Source organism: Balaenoptera ricei, chromosome 18, assembly GCF_028023285.1.
Source record: "Balaenoptera ricei isolate mBalRic1 chromosome 18, mBalRic1.hap2, whole genome shotgun sequence".
NCBI lineage: Eukaryota > Metazoa > Chordata > Mammalia > Artiodactyla > Balaenopteridae > Balaenoptera > Balaenoptera ricei.
The window spans coordinates 9863636-9889578 of record NC_082656.1 but is presented as its reverse complement, the minus strand read 5'-3'; the positions used below and the strand labels follow the sequence as shown (position 1 = coordinate 9889578).

Genomic DNA, 25943 nt, shown 5'->3' with positions numbered 1-25943 from the left:
TTTCCAAAAAAAATTTAAAAGGCAAATTTTATAAACCCCTGGAAACAACAATAGATGGACTATGAGTAAGCAAACAGTTTTTTCAAATTAAATTCAAGACCGTCAGACTTACTTAGCTTCCATCCGATAAACAGTGGTGGGCCAATCGCCAAAGCTTCCCAAAGGAAAGGACACTTAAAAAGTTGAAAATCATGTATATAGTTTTTTGTTTTTTTTTAACGTGGCTTCATTTTAGTAACTATTTATGTCATAAGTTATTCAAATAAATATACCTTGTAAATTGCAAAATTCCAAAGTCTTTTTGAGTATAATAATACATTGGAGTAACACTGTGTTTGTTTGTTTGTTTGTTTTGAATGCTTGGATTTTTTAGAAGAGTATGATTTATATTGAGCACATTGAGAAATGAGTGTGATATTGCAACTGCATCCTCTATTTTTGGTCTCTTATGGTGGTGGTGCTAAGAGCCACAGGCTTAAAAACATTTGGGGTTTTGCTCTCGTGCCTATCTCAGTAAATCTTTAAAATGTTTGTCAAATAAAACAAGTTCAGGGCAAAATGAAGCCCAAACAGGCATCCCTTAGCCCCAATGAACTTTAGCCAAATATTTGCTCATAGGTGAAATGTGAACTTACTGGGTGATCGCAGGGTACCTAGTACAGTGAAAAGCTTGTTTTATCCCAGAGGGGGTTGGGAAGCTAAATTTTAAAATAACATAAATCTAGAGTTAGATTTGGCATCATCATTTTTGCAGTAGTATTTAAAGTGATTTACAGTGGGTTGAAGTTGAAAAAGAGGTGAGACTTAAGGTGGTCATTTTAGTCAATGACCGTCATTGAACTCCTGCTCGAAATCCAGAATACCGAGGACAGGACAAAAACAGGGAGCAAAGGGTGCAGAGAACCATTCTATAGATGGGAGAGGAATTGAGCCAAGCAAAAAAATTGTACTTAGAAAGATAAAATTGAGAACGGTGTCAGCATTTCTGACTTGAGAAATAGCTATGAACTGGGCACTATCCATAATAAGGGCACCAATATACAGTAGGAAAGACAAACAACAGGTTCTATCCTTGTTAGAAGGAGGCTTGTATACAGCAGCCAGGTAATCAGATACCAGTGTCCTGGAGTACTAGTGCTAGACTGGCCATCCAGGTGCCAGCCAGAGGACTGTGTTTGTTTGGGTAATTTGAAAGGATGGCTTATAGCTGGAGTTCCTTCCTTTCTGTCTTCCTCCCTTCCTTCTTTTCTCCCTCCCTCCTCCCTTGCTTCTTTTTTTATAACTAAAAATCAGTTATATCTAGCCATTAAATATTAGTGTTAAAAGTTAAAGCCACTTTGGAGATTCCAACCAAATTATAAATGTACCTGCTATCACCTCTTGTGAATATACTAAGGAATTTTTAAAATCTTGATTTGTAACTCTTCCTTATGATTTCTATGAGGCATCAAGCTATTTCTGATGTTAATTTTTAAACAACAAAAAGAAAGGAAATGAAACATTTTTGAATGACAAAAAAGAAACATAAATACAAGGTGTGGAATCATTGGCATCTCCTGGACAGGCCCTAAGCATCTGTCCTAGTATCTAGTCACAATTAGTCTAAAAAGGAAACACCAAATGTCACTTCATAGTCTTGAACCTAGAAATCAAGTTTAGCCTGAAAATAAATACAAATATGTAAGGGATTTATGGGTTTTGTTATTAAGGCAAAGGATCTTACCATGTGTCACTTTCACGGACTCACGGACTAGTCTGATGGGGGCAAGAAATTTCTTTATGGAGAGAACATGGAGCCAGGAAACCTTCCCCCAGTCAGCATCCCCTCATTAAAGTCTGGATAACCCCAAACTGCTTTTTAAATGCATTTGATTCTCTAAAACTGAGGAGTAGTGAAATAAATCTGTTCAGTCAACTGAGATTGGGTTTATTTTCGGGGTGGGGGGAGTAGGTCGAGGAGAAGGGGCAGAATTGAATCCTTTTCAGAAGAAACTGTTTCACAATCTATCTTAGTTTGTGGTACGTATTGAAAGTTGGATGCTTTGCATGAAAACAAAAATGGACATAAAAGACAAAAGAGTTTTTGAGTGATATTTAGAGTGAAGTTGATTATGTGTGTGTAGGAGCAAAGCACCCCCAGAAACCTTTCTCAGAATTAACTTTTTGTGTGCATTTTGATTTTTCATGTGTATACTCTTATGACTCATTCAACATTCATTATTCCATAAACACTGGCCAGATACCTGCTCTTTTCCAGGCATAAGGGGATACTCTTTTCCAATCATGGGGGATTCAATGTCAAATAAGGCAGAGGTTCCTGTCCTCAAAGTGTTACAGTCTCAACCAACTAAAATTATGTTTCCTGTTCACATTGAGGACACTCTGCACCAGACATAGGCCAACTGAGGCTCTCCTGACTCAACATGAAGCTTCCAAGGTCTCCTGGGCACTGGCACATCCACTGGTGGATGGAGAAGGACAGGGGGCGGTAGATCACATGGCAGGTCCACCCACGTGCCTTTGTCCAGACCTCCTTCACGTGGCCTACCTCCAAGGGAGGCTGGGAATCATAGTCCTCCCATGTGTTTGTTAAATACTTAGCTTATGTCTGCCGTAATATTATTTTAAAATTCTTAATTTAAAAAAACTTTATCATAGTAAAAATATCCTTTTAATAAAAAACTGACCTAGAAAGCTGACTCATATACTACGTCCAACTTATTAATATTAATGACAAATAAGGAGGTGGTTCTCAATAAAATAGATGCCTGTACAACCACTTATTTTTAAGCAGGTCTCAGATTTGCCCCATCAGACTTTTCATAGATGTGAGGTTGATGAATTTGCTTTTTATTTCTTTTACCCTCCATCCTTCCTGAAGTTGCGCGTAAGCAGGAGAACGGTGAAGAATGGAATCAGGATTTTGGAGGTAAATCAAGCAGTAAAAAATGCACAACTCAGGTCATTACTGTGATGACGATCATTTATCTCCTGAAAAAACAAGAGTCGGCAGTGCTCAGCAGCGCACTCTAACACGGATGGAGAGGGGCTCCTGCCTGCCTTCCAGGCAGCCCTCTCCCTCCCAGCCCTTCTCATTGCATGCCCCCAACCCCCACCCACCCCCCAGTTGGAAGCTGTTACAGAACGGGAAGTTCAGCCACAAGTTTAAAGGACAGGAAGTGATTCATGATTCCCCCAGGGGTCAGGTGAGTGGGTAGTGAGGGAAGGCTGGGAGAGAGAATTCCAGATAGAAGAGTAGCCCAAATGGCAGAGTGACCAGGGCTGGAATTTCAGAAATGACAATGACATCAGCATTAGGGATACTCCCCCACTTTCCCAGATGAGCCTCTCGAAGCACTGCTGTGAATTGTTTCCCTTCTATTTTCACAGCATGATTGGAAACAAAGAGGTATCAATATGAAGCCTAAAATGAATGATTGTAAATCCTTGGAGCAGAGTTTCATAGGATGTTTCTGGCAGAATTTATTGGTAATTTAGGGCTGACTGGGTTTTGCTACTAGAAACCATTATGCCAAAGAGAATTTTAAAACCTAGAATTCGGTAAACCTAAGAGGTATGGATTTGTTTTTGTTTTTGCTTTTTTTTGCTGTTTGGGGACTATTAACCTCAAATTTGCTAATACCATTATTGTGTTATAAAATAAGTGACATTATGGAATATGTAATTAACAATGTACTGTTTAGACTCTAAATAGAAACCACACTTGACAAAGAGGAGAAGCATAGAACTTAAAGCAGTTATGAACATGAACCCGTTAGTACCTACAGGATATATGAGGGTACTTTTTGTACCAAGAAGGAGGAAGTCTTTTAGAAACATCATCTTTGCTACTTGTTGTCAACTGTGGAATATTTTTAAACTGTATTTATGTTCTTTTTTAAAAATTATTTATTTATTTATTTATGGCTGTGTTGGGTCTTCGTTTCTGTGCGAGGGCTCTCTCTAGTTGTGGCAAACGGGGACCACTCTTCATCGCGGTGCGCGGGCCTCTCACTATCGCGGCCTCTCTTGTTGCGGAGCACAGGCTCCAGACACGCAGGCTCAGTAGTTGTGGCTCACAGGCCCAGTTGCTCCGCGGCATGTGGGATCTTCCCAGACCAGGGCTTGAACCCGTGTCCCCTGCATTAGCAGGCAAATTCTCAACCACTGCACCACCAGGGAAGCCCTGTATTTATGTTCTTTAAGGACAAATAAAAGATTTGGAAGTTTCAAGAAAAAGATTAACCATTGGAATTGTAACTCTTGTGCTCTTCCTTCATGAGTAGAGAGTTCTGTTCGCCACTAAAAGACTGTTGATAATGTGAGTAAGTGGAACATACTCCACCTTAAATTTTGTTCTGTTTAGGGGTTTGATTCATAAGAAAGCATGTGGTTCTTTCTGTTCCAAATACAATTCTGTCTCCCTGTCACTGTACTTGGAGGCTGTGATGCAAATCCCTGGTGTTCCTTTTTTAATGTGAATGAAAACAGTGGGGAAAGGAAGTGTGGAGGTTTGGAATCTTTGCTGATGCTTCACAGGTCACCGGGGAGCAGTGAGGTTCTTCCTCTCTGTCCGTGGCCGGAAGCATGAGAGAGGACTTCATTTACTCCTCGCTCTAAATTTCTTGAGCCTCTGTGCTGGAAGCTTCCTCAGTTCGTAACGCAAACATTAATCAAGCCCCTTTGGGGTGCCGGGCACTTTGCTGGCACAGGATATGCAAAGACCGGGCCTGTGGAGGGAAACAGAAAAGCAGAATAAACCAAAAATTCCAGTGCCAGGGTAAGTGCTGGGCCAGAGGTACACAGAGGGTGCCAAGGAGAGATGGGCAGAACCTTACTTACCTGTGTGGCAGGAAGCAGGTGGTCAGGGAGGACTTGGCAGAGAAGGTAAAAGTAGAGCTGAGAATTAAAGAAATAGAGGTGGAAGGAAGAATAAGGATTAGCTAGTCAGATCAAGTGGGAGAAAGTCATTCTAGATTTAGGAAAAGTACCTACAGGGAACAGAGGACGGGAGTGGCGGGAGGCTGCAGTTTTAAGGAGCTGGGAGTTAGTACTGCTGGCATCCAGGGCACGTGCCCAGTTGAGATGCAGAAGGACACGCCGGGGACCCACGCTGAGCTCAAGAATCGTATGCTGTTCTTGGAAGTTTGCATTTTACTTTGGAAGGATTTAAGAGTCCTGAAGGATATTGAGCAGCAGAGCGAGTGATCAAATTTGGGTTCTATCTCTGAAGTTATCTTTGAAGGACGTTGGTTGCGTTCCTTAATAAAATGCACAACTTGCCTTCAAAACATGAGATCTTCTTCTATTTTATAGAAATATATTTAAGAAGGTCTTTGTTTTCAAGCCAGCATCCTGTGTTGCTGAGCAGAGATTCTACCTCCATCCTGTGATCTAAGCTCAACCAACCGTCAGCTGTCCATTGCCTGTGTGTCTCTCAGTTTGTTCTAGTCAAACCCCTGGGTCCAGTAGTGTCATCCTGTCTCGAATGGAGTTGGCATTTGCCCAAACCCCACATTTTCTAGTGTTCAGGGAAGCTGTTATTAAAAAATAAGATAAATCTAATGATAAATCATCTCTCTAAAAGTGAAATTTCTCTTTTAAATTTACATTTGATTCCCTTCATCCCCCCAGAATGTCCACGATGGTACATCTTGGAGCATCGGTTTTCTTAAAATATGAGGGAAAGCTTTTTGTAGTAAATAGGGGAGGGCATGTTTTATTCGTCCTCTACATAGGTGGAAATGTGAAATAAATTCATGGAGGACATCTGTTTATTGTCTTCTGCCATTTGAGTACGTCAGTGGGGAAATGTGAAAAGTACTCATTTCAGTTGATAATAAAAGCTCCAACTTTTAAGTGCCTGCTCTTTGTCAATTTACGTAATTCATTTTGTCCAACATTTGTAAACACAAAGTAAAGTCCAAAGCCTTGTGCCAGGGACCAGGATTGCAGCGGTACACAAAATACCCTTCCTTGTTCTGGAGTTTCTCTCACATCCTTCCAGCTGATCTGAAGAATATCCATAACATTATGCACATTTTCTGGATGAGGAAACGGAGACTTTGAGACGTAATGAGGTTTGTTCAGGGACCCCCTACAGTAATCCCATACTCTATGCTGCTCTCCACTGCTACACTCTGGGGGCGTTTGATCTCAACTTGCTGTCTTCCTTCCCATATCTGTTCTGTCCTTTGCTTTATCCATTAAAGAATTTCATCCTTCCCCCCAGGTTACTTTCCTGTGTCTAGAGATGAACAAGGGCCAGTAATCATCACCATCATAATCAGTCACCAGCCATACCCATGTATGAGCTTGTCTTTCTGTTAGTTATTGACGGTAGCCATAACAGCTACAACCACCACAAATTGTACTGAGTCCCTACTGTTTACAAATTCACTGTGCTCAGACTTTAAGTCTACTAAGAGATGACCATAATAATAGGTCAAATAACAATTCAGGATAGCCAGGGATCATGGAAGGGTAGAGACCATAAGTGTTAGAAGGGTTTAGGGAAGGCTCCCTGGAGTAGGTGTCCAACAAGCTACCTTTGCCAGGAAAGAGAAGCTTTAACTAAGAATAAAGGGGACCCAACTAAATCTAGTGCCCAAAAGAAGGTCACCTCAGTATATCACACATTTTCCCTCTGCTCCTGAGAACTAAAATAGTCATGGCTGGGTGTAGTTACATTTAAAGAGAGGGGATTGCTCGACTCCATTTCTCTACTCTAGTGTGTAGAGAGGCATTATTCTACTCTGACTGGAAGCATACCCACTTCCCCAGGGGTGCCATCGTGGACTGACTGGATGATTCCCTTGGAGGAATGAATGGGGCAGCCTCGGGGAGTTGGGTATCCTCCAAGGCATATGCAGGGAGATCTCGGGTGGTCCAGACTAAACTAGGCTCAGATTTGCTCCTGAGGGGACCTAACCCTTTTTGCTCATCACCAGAACTACCCTCCTTCTCCCAGAGTCGTCTAGATTGGAAATGACTCTGGACCAAATCTGACTTCCCATTACTATTCCAAATCCACATCTGGAAGACCTCTAAGCTTCATGAGATTTCATGTCATTGATTTGTTATTGATTAAGACTGGGGCTGGCACTTAACCCATCCTCAGCTCCAGCAACAGTAGCAGCAGACTTAAATGAAATAGAACAGGAAGGTGTGAAAACCCAGCATGTGCCCCTCAGCCTCCTTCAGTCAAACCAGGAAAAAAGAAAGAAAGCAGGAGAGCTTTTTCAGGGGCCAGAGGTACCTTCGCCAAAGACCTTTGACCAGCAGTATGTGCAGGTCCTTTGCTGGGAATAAATAAAAGGAGCAGCAGTCCATTCTGATTTGGGATGAATGCAGAGCAATGTTGGTGAAAGATGGGTACCCAAGGGACACCTGGAACAGAAGCAGAGCTTCTCAGCTCTGCCACATTCAGCATATTTATTTAAGGAAGCTTGCATTGAACACGCACTGGGTTCAAGTGCTCTGCCAGGCACTAGAGGTGCAAAAAGTGAATCAGGCAACCTCTGCCCTTGAAACGCTTGTAGTCTAATGGAGAGACAGACGTATAACAAGAACATTTCAGTCTAACCTCGTAAGGACTATAATGTACAAAAGTCCAGAGAGAGACAAGCTAACCTGGGATTCAGTAAGTGATGTCTTAGCTGAATCTTGATAGAAGACAAATGAGTAAGTCAGGAGAAAAAGAAATAGGAAGAATGGGACAGACAAAGGAGAAGAAACAGCCCAAGGGCAAGCGTGGAACATGAAACAGCACCATGGGACTGACAAACTCCCTGCCGTTCCAGCACCTGGGCCCAAACTGGGCCATGAGCCCCTGGAAGTAGGCAGAGGCCAAGTGAGGGAGGACGCTGTGGGCCAGGGTAATGGGCTGGTACTTTGTTCTTTGGGTGACAGGGAGGCATGAACGAGTCCTAAGGAGAATGATCATACCTGTGTCTTAGGTCAGGAAGGCAAGAACTGAAGCAGGAGCACCTGTTAGGAGCACCTGTTAGGAGTCTGTTGCAGTAGTCTCAGGACATGATGATGCTTAAACTAAGGCAGAGAGAATGGAGGTGGGCCGATAGAAGTTGGAGAAATACATTTAAGAGGGAAACTAAGCAGGTCTTGGGGTTGAGTTTGTGAGAATATGAGGAATTCAGGAGAGGGAAGGAGTCTAGGAAGACCAGTTGTCAGACTCTTAGAACTGGACTCAGTTTATTCATTGATTTAACCAGATGTTTCTCATATAACAGAGTGTCATCTGAGGCAGTGTTCTTTTAACTGAGGGTAATGAAGTCAGCTAATGGGTATACCTAGCAATTTTTAATAGAAGAGAAGAGAACAGAAAAGGTCAGGTGGCATTGCATATATATAAAGAGTAATTATTGTTTTGTGAAACTTTGTTTCAGTCTCTGAGTATGAGTGCGTATGTACATGCTCACAACTGTTAGTAGTATATTTCTAAAGACTGTGGTCAAAACATTTGAAAGTCTTATGATATTCTTTTTCTATGCTCATGTCTGGTTATTCTCAAGTATGAATGAATATGTCCCAATCAGGTTTGTTGATCTTAAAAAGGGAGAGTGATTCCTTTGTGAAAAAACAGGAAAATCTTTTCACGCTCTTATTCTTCCAAGACTAAATCTTGCAGTAATCTCTGGCCTAGGAATTCCCAAGGATTCCATGCAGAGGGAAGGGAAAGGGATCGGGAGCCCGTAGAAGTGACTCTCCCAGTCCGTGCTGGGACCATGTCAAATGCCCTGCCCTTCAGAAAACATAGGCAACATTGAGATCTACAAAGACAGTACTGCCCAAGGATATAAAACCTTATTTTTTACAGGGTTTTACTGTTTGCAAAGTACATTCACAATACATGTTCCCATATTTACAACAGCCCTGTGACTTCAGAGGGAACTCACGTATCTGAAAAATGTTTTAGGTGTTTATTGGCCTGTAAATATTTAAAACTATAAATATTGAATATTTTCCTCTTAATATAGCCCTTCACTCTTTTAGTCAACATTCATTTGCAAAGCTCTGGGCTAAGAACTGGACATGCAAAGGTACAGTCTGTTTTCCAATCTGGTAATGTGTACCTGCAATATTATAATTTAAGAGGATACAAAAATCCACATATTTATTTAAGGATGCTTTCAGTTTTACCTGTGATATGTTTACAGAATATATGTGCACCTATATACGTGTGTGTGTGTGTGTGTGTGTGTGTGTGTGACAGAGAGAAAGAAATTATTTATCTCTCCAAGTTCCAAAGTCAAAAATTGATTGTCTACAGGGAACAAAGCAGGAAAAAGCTGGCCCTCTTTTAAGCCTCCAAGGGTGCATAAAGTTTTCGCTTTCTTGGGCTAAATGTGAGTACTTTAGTGGTAAAATAAGTGAATCGGAATTTGATGAAAGCTATGTAGCCTCAGCAAATAAAGTGCCTATATAATAATATTTGCATACAAAGAAGTTCCCAGGCCTAAGCTCTTTCTAAAAACCCTGGGTTAAGGACCTTTAATTTACACATTAGCCTAAACAAGACAGACTTTATCTCAATTAAAATGTGTGTGTGTGTGTGTGTGTGTGTGTGTGTGTGAATATGTACTCACTGTTCCTCGTTTTGGAAAAACAAAAGGTTCAAAGAGGATTGCTTTCTAAATTTTCTCTTCACCATTGGGTGTAATGTGAGCAGTCATGAAGCATTCATTATAATCATTTTAAGCATAAGAGCAAAGTATTTCTTTGCTTTTAGATGTAAATGGTTGAAGTATCTGAATGGTATTTGAACTATTCAATAGTTTCCCAGTTGCCTCCTCACAAAGCAGATCCCTGAAAACACACCTGGGATGTTTTGAATAGCGGGAATGACCTTGAGAGGAAGCCTATCTGGGAGACTCGTGATCTCTTGAGGCCAATGACCTTGGGCTCCACATTAACCCTCAACTTCTCCCAGTCGTCAATCCACAGGAAGCCCATATCCCTTGCTCAAGATTTACTTATTTGTTCAGTTGTTTTTTTTTTTAACATGGAAAAATAATCTTCTGACAGCATTTCCCTTAATGAAGGCTACATGTCTGATACAGATTTCTTTCCCAGGCCTCTGATGTGTTTGGTATGTTTAAACATATCTTTGCCCTTGAGATCTTCACATACCAAGCACATGATTGCTAATATTTTACTTATTAACTGGTAAGCACATCATAAACTATAATCACAAGACTGTCTTCCCCAATCTGATGTTCATATCCTGAAAGTAGCAGCTGGTGGAGGCTCTTACTACCATTTTCAAAGTGTCATATTTCATTTATGATTCTTATTACATCTTGTTGAACAGCATTGTATGGTGCAAAGCATGGCTTCCTGTGATACAACATTATTTAACGGAAAGAGTCTAATGAAATCTAATATAGAATGAAAAAATGAATTGCCTGTTGGATTCTTCTCGTAAGAAGAATCTGTGTGAAGGGTGGGTATTTGGCCCCTAGGCCCTCCTGTAGGCATGCTGAAATTAATCCATCCAAGGTCAGGAGGTAATGAGGGGTGGAGTCAGTGCTTCTAACCGCTGTAAGCCACGTTACCTCTTACATCCAGTCAGTCTGGTATGCCTTCAGATAAAGGAACGTTTTCTAAACAAATTGACAGCCTCTTTTAAAAAAGTTAATTCATAAAACTAAGTATGCGCATTCAACAAGAGAAGAAACTTGTTTTATTTAAGTAATAGGTATGCCATTAGTTAAGAGTAAAAGGAAATCAGAATGTACCTTCATTTTGAACTCTCCTTTAAGGCAAAACATTAACCCTGCACAAAAATAAAACTGTTTTGTCCTAAAGAGATTCACTCTTGGTGAATTTGCTAGTTTTCGAATTTGGGTCACATTTTGCACTTGATTATTTAAAAGGTTTTAGGAGTCTTGTAGACTCCAAATATTCATCTAGTCATGAAAACAAGTTGGGGAGTTTTTCTTTATTTAGTCTAGTTTATTTGTTTTGTTTTGTTTTTTAAGTGTAACCTTGAAACTGCAGCAACACCCGTTAGAAAATGCTAATTACATAAAGTTTTGAAATTCATCTTGGAAATTATCTAAATACATATGCAGGAGGTCAAAGACAAGCAGAACAGCTGTTACATAAAATCTCCACTTTCAAAATACCAAGAAGGAAGAGGTGGGAACATGGTCCAAGATCTAACCTCAACTTTGAACTTCCTGACTTGTGTTAGTTTAAGATATCCCTGTAGCATCATTTAAACATAGTTCTGGTGTATGAATAAACTTCCACTTGGAATTTCCTTTTCGAAGTCTGCTGAGAATATAAATCAAAACCATATGAGATGCATCTTAATCCAGAATGTAAAATAATATGAGAAATATCAACCCAGAAGTACGTTTACCAGGATGCACATTCTGGCAAAATTCTTTATTTAGAATGAAAGCCTCCAGAGAACTGGATTTATTATTTTTAACCTATGATTGTGGAAGCCTAAACTGATAAAAGAAGGTGCTTTTTAAAATAATAGCAGTAGGAATGTTATTCAGCCAAGTAGAATGTTTGAGAAGGACATCTGTTGGCTTGGAAAGAGGTTCAAAATGCACTGTCAAGTGAAAAAGCAGATTGCAATTTTATTTAAAGATGATATAAAATAGGTAGTATACTTGGCTTAGATACATGTACACATCTTCATAATAAAAGAATGAGAGATTACGTATATGCCAACAAAATGTTACTCGATCTCCAGATGATAGAATGAAAGCGATTTTTCTTTCTTTTTTCCTTCTTTCTTTCTTTCAGGTGTTTCAAATCTTAGGTTTAGATTTTGATTCTCTTCTGTTTGATTTCATTTAAGAGGAAATTTTAAGTCGCTTTTATCTCTTATTCAACTCTGTTCTTAAGGGAAATAATCCTTTTATACCTGAATTCAGTGAGTATTTGGGCAAGCATATTAGTCAAGACCATCATTAATAAAAATTGTTATATGTGCAAAGCTAGTCAGGTAATTAAATTACATTTATATTGTACAAGAGTTAGAGTTGCCTGGACCCCCATTTAGAAGTAGTCATGTGTTTACATGACACATAGTTCTGCCATTTCCTACTATGTTCTTAAAATCTGGAGAGATCCAATTAAGATTTTATAACAATAATTACTGAGGCCCAAAGAATTCTTTAAAATTAGAAGTTGTCTACTATCTACAAATTGAACTATTAGAAGATTTTAAAACTTTTATCATGTTTTAAACTTTTAAAACTTTTTTATAGTTTATATAACTTTTTAAAACCAATTTGATTGCATTCATGATGTATTTATGGGGTGCTTTAGTTGACTTAATATCAGTAGGCCATGTGGTAGATAATAGTGTGACACAAATCAATAATGTATCACTGTGTTTGATGAAAAAGGGGTGTTCCAGCATACAGGTTGTTTTCCACCTCTTCAGTTGGGAGTTTAATCTCCCTCCACCTTAAATCAGATAAAGCTATTTCAACTACCTGTATTCATTTTAAATTGCTCTCTGTAAGGGATATATAATGTCAGTGTCTATTAATGATTTGCAAAATAGAAATCCCAATATTTAGAGAGCGAACCTCTAAGCTCAATGGTCTCTTTGGCCTTGAAGAACATGGAGAAAAATGAATCCGTAGCTGAAGACCTAATAAAAACTTAATTTCTTGAATCTGCCCTGATTTTCTGGGATAAGTGATATATCTTTAGAAAATCATTCACAGAACCAATGCCACTGCATAAAAGTAGAAAGTATTCCAGAAAACTGGCAAAGACACATTGAAAAATTATCATTAAATATTTTAAAATAAAACACACACACATACACCATCAAGTTTTTATGTATAGTCAGATAGTAAAATTACACTTGAGTTGTGCACATCTTATCTTGGGATTAAATTAAGCAAACACAAGTTTTGACTGATCCAGGTATTCGAGTTGCTAAGAAATTAAATGCACAAAGCCTTGAGTTGGGAGTCAGAAGCTCTGGTGATATTGTATCTTGCCGTGCCAGCCCTATGAGGAGTGAAAGACTTGAATAGGGTCTGTAGGATTCTTGTAGTTATTTTATCCAGAAAGATCTGTGCTCCTTCTGATGCCTGCATGGAACAATTTTCCCTGATATCATGAAAGCTTCTGGTGTAATTGCAGTACCCACAATTATAAAAGAGTTGGGCTAAGCAGCTGGAATAGCAGATAAGCCTTTATAAGTATAGACATCCAGATATGTCTGAAAATAGATATAGAAGGGGTTTTATTCCCTAAAGACATGAATAATTCTTTTTAACATTTAAAGAGTAAGTCTTAAAGCAATATAGGATAGAAGAATACCTGTCCAAAGCCAAGATACCTGACTTCTTAGTGGAAGTAGGACTTGTCCAAAGCAGTTGCTCTTCCCTGGACAAAAAGTCATGGGCGTGGCACAGTGAATACACAGGGACCCTTCTGATGCTGGCAATTTCGCTGACCTTGTGGACGTTAGAGCTTCTGCTCCTGAGAGCCAACATCAAGTTAGCTGCCATGGACTCTTATTCTTCACCTTTCCAATAGAAGCCAAAGAAGCCAAGTGAGAGAGAGAAGCCATCTCCAGAATCTTCATACCCTTGTCCCAAGAAAGGTTCCTCAAGATTCTGTTATCTTGGTGGGTCAATATGGAGGTACCTTGGCCAAGGGAGACAAATTACAACCCTCTTTCTAATTGTCTGAATCAGTTCTGTGTTCCCCTACCTTGCATTTCAGTTGCATAACTGACTCCATCCCCAAGAATCTCTCGGGATTTAGTGGTAGGCAGTGGCTCCACAACCTCGCAAGGCTGGGGATGTTCATGTGCTTGTGTATGCATGCAGCCTCCCTGAGAGATACCGCAAGCGCCTGATGGGAACAATCTGTACCAAATGAAAGGAGAGAATAAAGAGCTACCCTGCCTCGTGGAAAACTGGAGTCAAAGCAATCTGGTCAGAAACTATTTGGCTAGTAGAACATATATTTTCTGCTTTCTTTTTCTTTGAGATTGATTGCGGGGGTGTGGGGGAGAGGTTTGTGATCTTTGTTCTTGTTTTCATACTATTAGGAATATGGGCATGGAGAATAGTATTTCTATTCCTTGTTCAGTTGCAACTGAACTTTTGATTTTCTGTGATGTAGGTGAGAGAAAAAGTGTGTGTGTTTGTAACGTGTGTGCACACACAATCATGTGTGGATCCATGTGACAGATGAGCGTGAAAGAATTGTTTACATTTTAACATTTCAAACAGGCCAGGCACTGTAGGCAGAGAAGCAGAATTCCAGGCAGAAATTATTATGGAGACTGACTGTGTTCCTTTCTGACACACTAACGGATATCCAGGAACAGCCTCAAGTTGAAATAAAAGTTTGTAGTGCATCCCTATGCTTCATCTATAAAAGGCACAGCTGGAAGCTGTGCTAAATTAGCTTAAGCTAGATTATGCCACTGTAACAAGTTGTCCCCCAAGTTGTAGTGGCATAAAGCAACAGAAGTTTATTGCTTGCTCACATAACGTGTCAGCAGCTGCTCTGCTGTGGCTTTGTTCCCTGTGTCGTCATTCCAGGACCCAGGCTGAAGAATAGCCTCTGAGACATACCAGCCTCATGGTCAAGGGAAGGGTAGGAGAGCTGGCAGAACTAGGTGATGGCTTTTGAAGAGTTTTGCTTGAAACTCACATTCATTACTTCTGCCCACGTTTCGTTGGCCAGAGTGGGTCATATGGCCAAGCCGGACATCAGTGGGATGGGAAAGTACATGCTTCCCAGTTGGATGAGAACTGCAAGTTCGCTGGCAGCTGGAAAGAGCAGGGACTCATTAGGAACGTATTAGAGTGTGTGTGTGTTTTCATTATAAATTTATAATTATATAAAATATATAATTTTATTTAGAATTTTAAACTTATGGTTGTGTAAAATTTATGTATAATTTATGTTAAATATATTAAAATATATAATTTAATTTATAGTCATATTAAAAATTTAATAGTAAACAAATAATAAATTATATATATTATATGTTTTCCCCAAAAAGGCTGAAAAAGAGATATTAAAAACAACCCTTGAGTGACTAAGAATAGACCTTCTATTTAGGTATAGAATTTGCTTGATTTTTTTTCACTCTAATAGAAATTACTTTTAAGTGGCTAGATTTGCTATGAATCCAGCTTGCAGAAGATACTTCACAACCTGAGAAATAAGGCTAGTGTTAAGAATTGGTGATGGAATAGTATGTCTCAGCATGTCTGTTACTCTTGCTTTCAGGAAAACAGTACACATAAACACAGCCATGATTCTCCATCTTAAATGAGTACAATTAGGTGTCCTGAGGATATATACATCTTCCTATTTCTTTCTTCTATAGTTATATATTAGCTGAGTGCAAGAGATTTTTCTACACATCAGAAAAAAGGTTGCCTTAAGTTATGGGGAGATAAAATGGCTGTTTATCACTTGATTCACTGATTTGAATGTTCAGAGATTAATAATCTTAAATTTCTAAAATAACCTGTATTTTAATTCTGTTAGTAACTTAGAATATCATGGAAATAAAATGTTATGCACATTAGAAAATAATTATATTTGGTATACATTTAAGACTTATTCAGGCCTTTTACACATTGCAATAAATGTATTATATAATTCAAAGAATGCAAAAAGATGTATCCTGTTGCCATGACATGGGATCTAAATCAAAGCCTATTGTTACTACAAAACTTGGCGTTCCCTCCTGAACCTGTGATTAGGGTTATAAAGCCCTCCCGGGAGAAGGATGATGGTGGTAGTTCATGGGCCTACATAATATTAATGCTTGCATCATTCTCATCCACATATGGACGGGATGGATACTCTGGCACTGGTTTTGACAAATTTGGCCTAGCCTGTGGAATAAATACAGCCTATGGAATAAACACAGCTTCAGTAAATAGGGACTTCACTTGAGAAATTTCATCTGAAAACAAAGGAGTCATTTGTCTGAAGAAGTTCGTGAATAATGAAGCTAACTCAGCCGTGCAAACCATCCTAAGCCGACAACCATGAGCCTGTTGAAATGTTAATACCGTGGATATGCTTTAATAGTGATAATTGCATCAACTGCAGACATCCTGTGGTGGTTGAGTCACCCATAATCTTTCAGAAGCAGGGTGCCCACCATGTCAGCCAGATTAAATGAAAAAAACAAAACACTGTTCTAAAGCCCACCTTTCTAAATCACGTGGAGATCCATGTTGTCCTTCGTTCCCAACTTCTCTTGAGTACTTTGAATGAACGTTTAAGAATGAACGTTTAAGACCTACTTAAATTGGAGCCAGTTTGTCCATTAAAATTCCAGGAGATTTGTAAGAAGAACATAAATACATATGCCTTAAACTTTCCACGGTAGGGCTTCCCTGGTGGCACAGTGGTTGAGAATCTGCCTGCCAATGCAGGCGACACGGGTTCGAGCCCTGGTCTGGGAAGATCCCACATGCCGCAGAGCAGCTGGGCCCATGAGCCACAGTTACTGAGCCTGCGCGTCTGGAGCCTGTGCTCCGCAACAAGAGAGGCTGCGATAGTGAGAGGCCCGCGCACCGCGATGAGGAGTGGCCCCCGCTTGCCACAACTAGAGAAAGCCCTCGCACAAAAACAAAGACCCAACACAGCCATAAATAAATAAATTAATAAATTAATTAAAAAATAAAAAATAAAAAACTTTCCACGGTAAACCGGGTTCCTTCTAGCCAGCTAATTTTCTGATGATAATAATACTTAATTTGGCCCTAATTTGAATTTTTGGTTTAGAAGAAGAGTGTCCCTTAGAAAGAAGAGTATCTTCTTTTAGAAAGAAGAGTATCCCTTTGGGTATTTAGAAAGAAGAGTATCCCTTTGGGTTAGCTATGGGAAAAGTATTTGCTATGCCGAGAATAACGTAAATTTAAAAAAAAAAAAATGTATTTAAATGCTTAGGTAGGAGAACACACTGTTCCGAGCACTTTAGAAGCACCAGTTTAAAAATTCAGTGAGAGAGTAACAAGAAAGGAGGCCTGCAAACCTGGGTGGTAAATTTGCTGCGCTCAATCCAACTCCTTACTTGACTGAGGCCCTCTGGAGCCTTGTCCACCTGACTGTACAAACATCGAATGATATTTCCTTAAAGAAACAGCTTGTAAATCTCTTTTAACTCACATAGACCTGCAGCCTTCTCCACAGTCAGACTGTGTTGATGAAGCCCTACTGAACTGTTTTCTCTTGGCTACCTTGATGTTGTCAGCTCAATTGGCAGTATTCAAAAATTAGGTATTTAAAAAATAAGCATCATTCTCAAAACAAAGTAAATTTTCCATTTTTACCAACAATACCGTGATATGGGAAAATATTCACAATGTATTTTGTTATATGCAGAAAGTAGTCAACCAAAGATATTTCCATCACTACCAGTTTGACAAATAACATATATTGAATTATGTTAACTAATGGGACAAGAGTTGACTTTTTTCTTTCATTGTGCCTTTCTGTATTTTTACAAGTTTTTAACACTGAGCACATGTAATTAAGAAACATGATAATACTTTCTAAAACCAGTGTCACAGGCCATGGTAATTTCCACAGTGACTTCATTCTCATGCCCTTTGATGTGCAGCAACTCGGGCACCCAATGAGACAGCCTCCCTCTGCTGTGTCTGTCTCTGGACAGAGGTCCGATCATGGTCTAAGGATGTAGGCAAGGCAAGTGAGGCAAAGTGAGTGACTTTCCCCCAAGTAGAATCACAGAGATGTGATGGAAGAGCATGCCAAGCGCCAAACTGTCTTCTTTATTTATCAATTGAAAAGGTTTGCTTGGCTTTTGTGCAGGTCAAGCTACCAATTGAAAAACTGAATATCTCCCTTTTCAACCAGTTGATTTCAGCCCCCAAACAACAGTTGACTTAATATCCCAAAGCTCCGTGGTTTCCTTGGACTTAGGGGAATGGGTTCTCTTAAGGAGCAGGTCATCCATGTGGGTGGTGGTGATGGGGCCAAGGAATGTGGTTGGAGGGGACCAGGAGTGTCAGCCCCACCTAAACCATGTAGAAGTGGCTCTGTTATCCGAGCAAGGGGGGAAGGATGTCAGGCAAGCAAAAACAGATACTCACTCTAGAGTAAAATGGAAATGATTTTTATATATAATAATTACGAAAATTCTATTGAAATCCTATCATATCCGGAGCCAAACAGACTGAATTTTCTCCAGTTACAATGTAGTAACCATGGTAGAGATCAGTAGGCCAGTCTGTCAAGGGCATTCTCTGGTTTCTCCCCACACTTAGGTTTGCTGCAGGAGACTTGCAGAAGGTTGGTGCTTTGCCTTTTTAGCCCTGGAGATGCCACAGGGCCAGGTGTGGGTTGGAAATGGGGAACAAATAAAACTGTCAAAATGTGATTTGAATGGCCCTTAAAGCCTTTACATAATTTTGTGCTGGCTAAGCAAGAGCTCAGTGGAAAAGAGATTTTCACACTCTCTCAAATGTCATTTAACTCTCATTATGAAGGCCTTGTGAAACATGACACTGGCAGTAATGATTCCTTCTTACTTCTCCAGGCATTTTGGCTGTTGCATGGGTAATACGCCCTGGGGAAAACATTAGCATTTGGCTGACAGGTGTTAGTAGGGGCTGTGGGGAATCAGTAGGAATCGTAAGGCTCTTTTTATTTCCAACTCAACTTGATGGGCAAAGTCACATTTGATAGTGGTTAATTGTGCTCCATTATTTTGTTTGTTTGCTTTGTCACTAGGTGGTTTTGCCCTTAAGAGTAGGGGGAGTGTGTTTGGGAGGCATTTCAGGAATAGAACAGCAAGTTGGGTGTGGAGAGTGATGGGGAGGGGCCATCCACCGTGGCTGGGATGTGGCTTCTTCTCATTTATTATTTACTAATTGCAGCTTTTGTTGTCTTTTGCCTGGGAGACTTAAAAACAAAATGCCAACCCATTTTAAAAAATCAGCTTATTTGAGAGTTTGATTTACCTGGGTTCTGGTTAAGATTTGATTATTTATGTTTATGTATGGGTAGAGTTTCAGCTCATTATCTATGTTACTCTTATGAAAAAACAAAACGAAGTTATCTAGGGAGCCTTTTAAATAAAATCTCCCAGGCTAGCCTGAGCCCTCTTCCATTGCCCAACCAGAACCTTAGTTTCAAAGAGAGTCTTTCCATGAGGACCCCTGCTGCCCACCTCTCCCCCAGCTCTCTGTCCTTCTTACCACAGCATCTGGTGGAGTGTATGCTCCTTTACAAGCTACTTCCTGCTCCCGTTTGAGCTTGCTGTGTGGCAGAGCTCCTGCCTTCCAAGTCGCCCCCATTTGTTCTTCGTGATCTGTCTCTCTGGGGCTCTCCTGCTTAACAGTATATTTCAATAATAGTAAAAGCAATAATAAAATAGAAAAAGGCATACTATTCATGTAGTTCACATAACAGAATTCTGTGCTTCTCTCTAAGACTTGCTGACTCATAACTGTTTAGAGCATGTCTAGAAATTAGGTATTTTCTCATCACTAGCCACTGTAGTTTATTGAAGAAGAAAGCAAATCTGAAGCTTGAAATTTTAGAAGGCAACAGCCTATCTTTGACTCGGGAGTAACTCACATTTTCTCCATGTTACAGTCAGAATGTGCATTTCCTACTTCCCCTGAAGTACTTGTGCAGTTATCAAAGTGGAAGCCTTCACATAAGGACTCTCAAATGAGTACTAAATAAAACTTTAGAGACATAAAATAATTGCCCTTTGTACCTTCCAAAGGGAAAACCCAAGTTAGCCAATACAGTACAATCCAGCCAATTCATTTTGAACTGCACTTGTGGGTCTCACCCCTCCTCATAGAAATGCTTTTATTTCCAGCTTGGTGCCCTAGATATTTCTGAGTGATGTGTACAAGGCAGGAATGAGACCTATTAGGTCTGTGCTGGTAGTAAGTATGTAAAAAAAGCCCTCATGTCAGAGAAAAAACCCAAGATTTAGAAATCATCAGTCTCTGGAATGACAATGGATTAGGGGATGCCAAAAGAAGCAGGGACTCTGGGACAGGGGCCACCACAGGCTCTGTTTCCCTGGATTTAATAACATATCTCAACCCATATCCAGCCAGATCAGTGGGACGGGGCTTGGGGCTTTAGGCTTTTGCTCTTCCCTTTGGAGCCTGTGGATGATCTGGCCTTTGGTCTGTTTTCCTAACATAGACCAGATAGCTCTGTCACATTGAACATTATGCTGCAAAGACATTGAGCTTTCAACGTAGGTTGTAGTCTCTGGCCCACTGCTGATACTAGCGTGGATCGTTTTTATGCAGTGATCCCAAGAGCACCTGGTACTCTCCAACTTTGGCTACAGGGGAAAACGAACGTCAGAGTAAATGGAAATACAGTGACCTGACCGGGCTCCCTCCCAACAGCAGAGGAAGAGGCCTGGGTAGAGACCTGTTATAATCGGCTGTTTAATTTTGTTTGGGGAAACTGGACTTTTGACAGATGAACTTCTTTTCCCCTGCATTCATATTTATCTAACAGAGTTGTGGTTGGGAAATGATCCAGGATCCACGAGGTCAAAAAGTGACCTGGTTCACATACTGTAGGCTCTCCCCATCTCCCTCCAAAGTTCTCCAGGCAGGTGGTCCCGTGCACTCTTGGTATGTCCATACCAAAATTGGTCACCCAAAGGACATATCAACCTCTTGGGTTTGGCCCTCAGAGATTCTAGCAGCCCCATCAAACACGTCTCAATTCCAGATAACCAGCTTTACTGTTCCATGCTGCACTCTGCAGCTTGAAAATCATTAGAATGTACTTGATGACTGCACATCTTATTACAGGGCATTTGGAATTAAAGCCATTAGTAAAATTAAAGAAATAGTAAAACATTGGATTTTTGTTAATACCTTCCTTCATGAGAAAATACATTTTCACAAACTGCCCAGTTGTATTTGTTCTTTCATTATCCCCAGAGTAAAAGAATAAAGGAATGTAGAATAAATAGTCTTAGCTTTATCTTTGAAAGTTTAAAACAATTTATTAAAAAAAAAATCATAAGGAAGTTTTTCCGCCTCCTCCTTAGTCCCCTGGTTCCCTAGTGTATAAATAAGACATTTTTCCCTCCCTGAAACCCAGCCTTTGTGTTCTGTAGTCTGTGGTTTTGCTATTATCCAAATACTTATGGATCAACATTGAAGATAATCTTAGCAGACACGTAACAAGTACCTTTGTGATACCTGCTCACTTTATACCCATTTCTGGGTAGGCTACTTACACAGACTTACCTGAGAACAACTTTGCTTTGTAATAACATGCACAGTGCTCACCAGTTCCTCATTGATTGAGGAGGTGGAGACCAGTGGGTGGCCATTGGACTCACACATTTCCCTTTGTTGTATTTTTCAGAAATTGAGGCGAAGGAAGCATGTGACTGGCTCCGTGCTGCCGGGTTTCCGCAGTACGCTCAGTTATATGAGGGTAAGTTGGGCTCTTCTTCTCTCTTTATAAAGAGGATAAACTCAAAATATGTCCTGTGGTGTGTTTTGACTTCCAGATCTTTCTCAAGCATTTTTTCCCCTTGCTTTCTCCTTGCCTCCACCTTTGCAATGCCCAGGGCTTATACTGATGCCGATTTAGGAATGAGGCTTGCTTCCTGAGCCTGCCTCACCTTCTGCCCCTCCCTGCTTCTCCCTTCTTTACCTTTTGCTTTGCTCTTTCTGCTTCTCATCTCTACCGCCGATCCCAGCTCTGCCTTTTCCTTCCAGTGTTCTGCCATCAGCAGCTTTTCTGCACTTCCTTCCTTATCCTTTTCCGTGTTTTTTCGTCACTCTCTGTTTTCTTGAAAGTACAATAAATGAATTGTTGATAAATTTCCTAGAAATCACAAAACTAATTTATCTTGAGACTTTTCTTGAGTTCTGTTTACTTAACCTGAAAATGCTTAAGATGTAACATGGATCGGATGTTATTTTTCAGGGTTTTAAGTAAGGTGCTTCTATTGCCAGCATCATACTTACTTCCATTGATGTTTTGACAGCTAATAAACTTACTCACCTTTATCTTACTGATACCTAAAATTATAACCAAAGCATCTGCTTCCTGGATAGTCGTATAGTGAATTAGTCAGGATCCCAGCAGTAAGCAGGTGGCATACTCAAGACAACCTGAGGGGGATTTATTTCTAAAAGTGTTCATTACAAAGATGTGGGCAGGGCATAGGAAACCATGAGGAACAGTCCAGGAGCCCAGAGCTTGTAGCAGCAGAGCTGTCACTACCCTAGGCCCAAAGCCATAAATGGAGGGAGAGGGTGCCAGAACCCAGAAGGAGAGAAGATCTCAGAGCAGGCCCTAGGAGTGGAGGACACAGCTGGTGATGGCAGCCTCCCCTGGAGACAACCAGGAGAGTAAATGCCCTGACCTCACACTCCTCCCTCCCTCCATCTCCATCCAGGGCTTCCCATTGGCCAAACACAAAAGGAAGCAGAGGACATGGATCCCCTTGAATGCCATCCACAGCTGATCCTGGGGCACAAAGCAGTTCACAGAAAAGTGGAGAGTGAATCTTTAGGGGTAAACTGAGCATGTGTAGTACACTAGACACTATAGACTTCTGTTCCTGATGACGTAAAATTCATGTAGGATGGAAAGAATCAACAAAATTAACCTTTACTCACTGGTGAATCTCATCCATTCACCTAGAAGCTCAGTTTTATGTTAAAAAAAAACAAAACAAACAAACAAAAAACCTTCAACTTCTCTCACTTAAATTCTGAATGTGCTGTGAAGTCTAAAGTCTCTGATAAAAGCTTTCAAAAAACCATAGCCTTTTAGACAAGGAGGAGGGTCTTACAGTTTTGGTCTAAGCAGCCGCTATTCCCACACCCCCACCAGCAATGCACTGATTATGAGAGACCCAAAAAGGTTAAGTGACTTTTACAAGATTATAAAGTGGAAGAGTCAGAATGCTCCTTCAGTAGATAGATTTTCTACTGTAATGTGCACTCAAAATACTATGCAATTTAAATGTGAAGAGTCTATAAATGACTAAGAAGTAAAGATATCTCATAAGTGAGATGGACTTGTCAGATTGTGTTTAAGCCATATGCATTTAATGGATGTAATAAGAATAAGAACAAATACTTCTATAGAGCTTACTATGTGTCAGCTACTGTTCAAAGCACTGTACATGTACTATTCATTTAATATTCACAACACCATAGGGGAGGTATTATAATTATCATCATCCCCATTTTACAGATGAGGAAACAGAGTCCCAGAGGAGGTTAAGTGACTTGCCCACAGTCTACAGCTAGTGAGTAGCAGAGCCACGACTTAAAGCCAGAGCAGCTGGGCTTCCATGTCTGTGTTTCTCATGACTACACATTAACTCCCTCTCTAGCAGAATGAGACAGTCTACATTCAGGCACCATCTGGAATTCACTCTGGAATTCACTTTTTTTCACCAGAAGAGGAATTGTTTCTCTTTTCAACTTGCAATAAGAAAATTGGTACCCTTAGATTTATTATGATTGGCAAATGTCAAATATAAGATGAGAAAGAGAAAGAATGGTAGGATGATGATAATGGACCAACATTGATGGTTAGATTTGGCCATGGACTCTATTCCAATGATCTCCAGATTTTTACCTCCACAAATGAGGTACCTAAAATTAACACTGTGACCTGAGCATTGCCCATGACCTCCAAATCTGGCATGAGTAGTCTGTGGGAGAAAAGTTACAATGTTGGAATTTCTCCTTTTTTATTGGATAGAATCAGTTGTTTGAGTATTTTGCTGATACTCCAAAGTGACTCAAGATTTTGCTACAAAATAAAATACTTGAGGCCATTGAGCTTCCGGTATTTTCCTTTCTGAAGGAAAAAAAAAAATCTGCCAAACTAAGTATTTCATGAACTGATCAGGACAGAAGTCAGCAACCTCTACCTTAGGTGGATGGTGAGAGTGGGAAAGTTCTCCATACAGGCAAAAGTCTGTGATAGTGATTAGCTATAAAAATGCAGGCACTTGGTATGCAATCCTATCCAAGGTCAAACACTTGGTTATTTTCATATTTCACACTTCTTTGTATTCTTTTTTTTTTTCTTTGTATTCTTAAAAGCGGTTATTGGGATAAAAGTAAAACTTTCTGCTCTCTAAACATTACCAACACACCTGTCAATGGGGAGTAACTGCTGTTAAGATCAGCCATGACTACAGAAATGTGGTGGCCTGAAGGTATTGGTGCCCATTCAGATAAAACAAGGCGCATAAACTCCTTTGTCTCTCTTTGTCTCTTTCAGACTCACAATTTCCCATCAACATTGTGGCTGTCAAGAACGATCATGATTTTCTTGAAAAAGACCTTGTAGAACCTCTTTACAGGTAAATCATGTGAAGTATTTTTGTTTCTTTTGATTGTTCAATGTCTAATAGTTATCACTATATTGAGGGGCAAGTTCAACAACAATTCAATAAGTACTTATTGAGCGCCTACTATATGCCAGGCATGGGTCCAGGCTCTAAGTATATTATGGTGAGCATGATCAGTCCCTGGTTTCATGGAGCTTAAATCCTAGTAGGAAGCTTCAGACAATAGATTGGGAAAAAGAGAGAGTGAGTGAGAGAAAAAGAGGGAGAAGGAGAGGTTATCTCAGAGAGTGTTAAGCTATGTTAAAAAAGTAAAACAAACTGAGGCTATAGACAGTGATGGGGTGTGGGTGGGTTAGTGGGAGAAGGCATTGTGGGGGACCAGAGCATGAGTGGTCAGGGAGGGCCCTGTAGAGCTCCATGAGTATGTCAAACTCAGCTGTATTTTTTGCAAAGACAAATGATTATATCAGCAAACTAGAATATGTAAGCTTAAGTAATTATATCTGCAAACTGAAATATTTAAGCCTTCACTATGTGATAGATGATATAAGGAGACAAAGATGTATAGATGAAGAACTCCCTCCCCTCAGAGAATGTCTAATCTGGTTGGAGAAATCTAACTGAAGAAATGAAGCATACATGAACAAATAAAACAATTATAATTTGAGTAATAATAAAAGATGTCAATGTAATCAATATCTCTGAACAATTAAATGTGCATGAGAGGTTCTATGTGTCTGTAGCAATTTGAAGTTTCCTAACTAAAGCCCTGGAGAGAGGTCAGAGCTGGAAATAAATATTAGTTACAGGAGGTGACTCATTTTTCCAAGGCTACAGAGCTAGTTATGGGCTAAACTGACTTTAAAACTGCAGTCCTCATAACTTGCAGTCCAACATTTTTTCCTCGTACATTCTGCATTTGACATAGAAAAGATGGTAGTTTAGGGACTTCCCTGGTGGCACAGTGGTTAAGAATCTGCCTGCCAATGCAGGGGACATGGGTTTGAGCCCTGGCGCAGTGGTTAAGGATCCGCCTGCCAATGCAGGGTACACGGGTTCGAGCCCTGGTCCGGGAAGATCCCACATGCCACAGAGCAACTAAGCCCGTGCACCACAACTAATGAGCCTGTGCTCTAGAGAAAGCCTGTGCACAGCAACGAAGACCAACACAGCCAAAAAAAAAAAAAGAAAAGAAAAGAAAAGATAGTTTAAGAGGAAAGTAATGATGAGGAAAACTTTTGTCAAGATAAGGACACACCGATATATGTTAGAATAGTGTATAAATAACCATACGCTTGCTGATTCTGTAGACATATATATTTCTGCATTCATAAGCTGGTCACTCTGTGATTCCTATATGAAGATAGATTTGCGTTAAGGAATGATCTCTGAATGTTGAAGGAAAGCATTACTGTGGGTTTGCTTAAGTGGGTAGAAGAGCAAAGAACTCTTCAAATCACAAATTGCAAGAACTGGCTATTTGGACTCAAAAACAAACAAGCACAAAATGCCATTTGTGAGCGTTTACAAGAAGAATGGGTAGTTTGGTTGTAATTCGTTTTTTTATATATATATAAATTTATTTTATTTTATT

At 40.0% G+C, this 25943-nt stretch overlaps 1 protein-coding gene across 4 annotated transcripts in view; it reads left to right on the top strand.

The window, feature by feature from the left end:
* STARD13 (StAR related lipid transfer domain containing 13) overlaps positions 1 to 25943 on the top strand; it is a 382310-nt gene that overhangs the window by 284111 nt on the left and 72256 nt on the right. For all 4 annotated transcript variants that reach the window (XM_059903377.1, XM_059903376.1, XM_059903375.1 and 1 more), the window contains 2 exons: positions 21385 to 21456; positions 24280 to 24361. In XM_059903377.1, coding sequence (XP_059759360.1) covers positions 21385 to 21456; positions 24280 to 24361 — 154 coding nt within the window. The remainder of the gene's footprint in view (positions 1 to 21384; positions 21457 to 24279; positions 24362 to 25943) is intronic.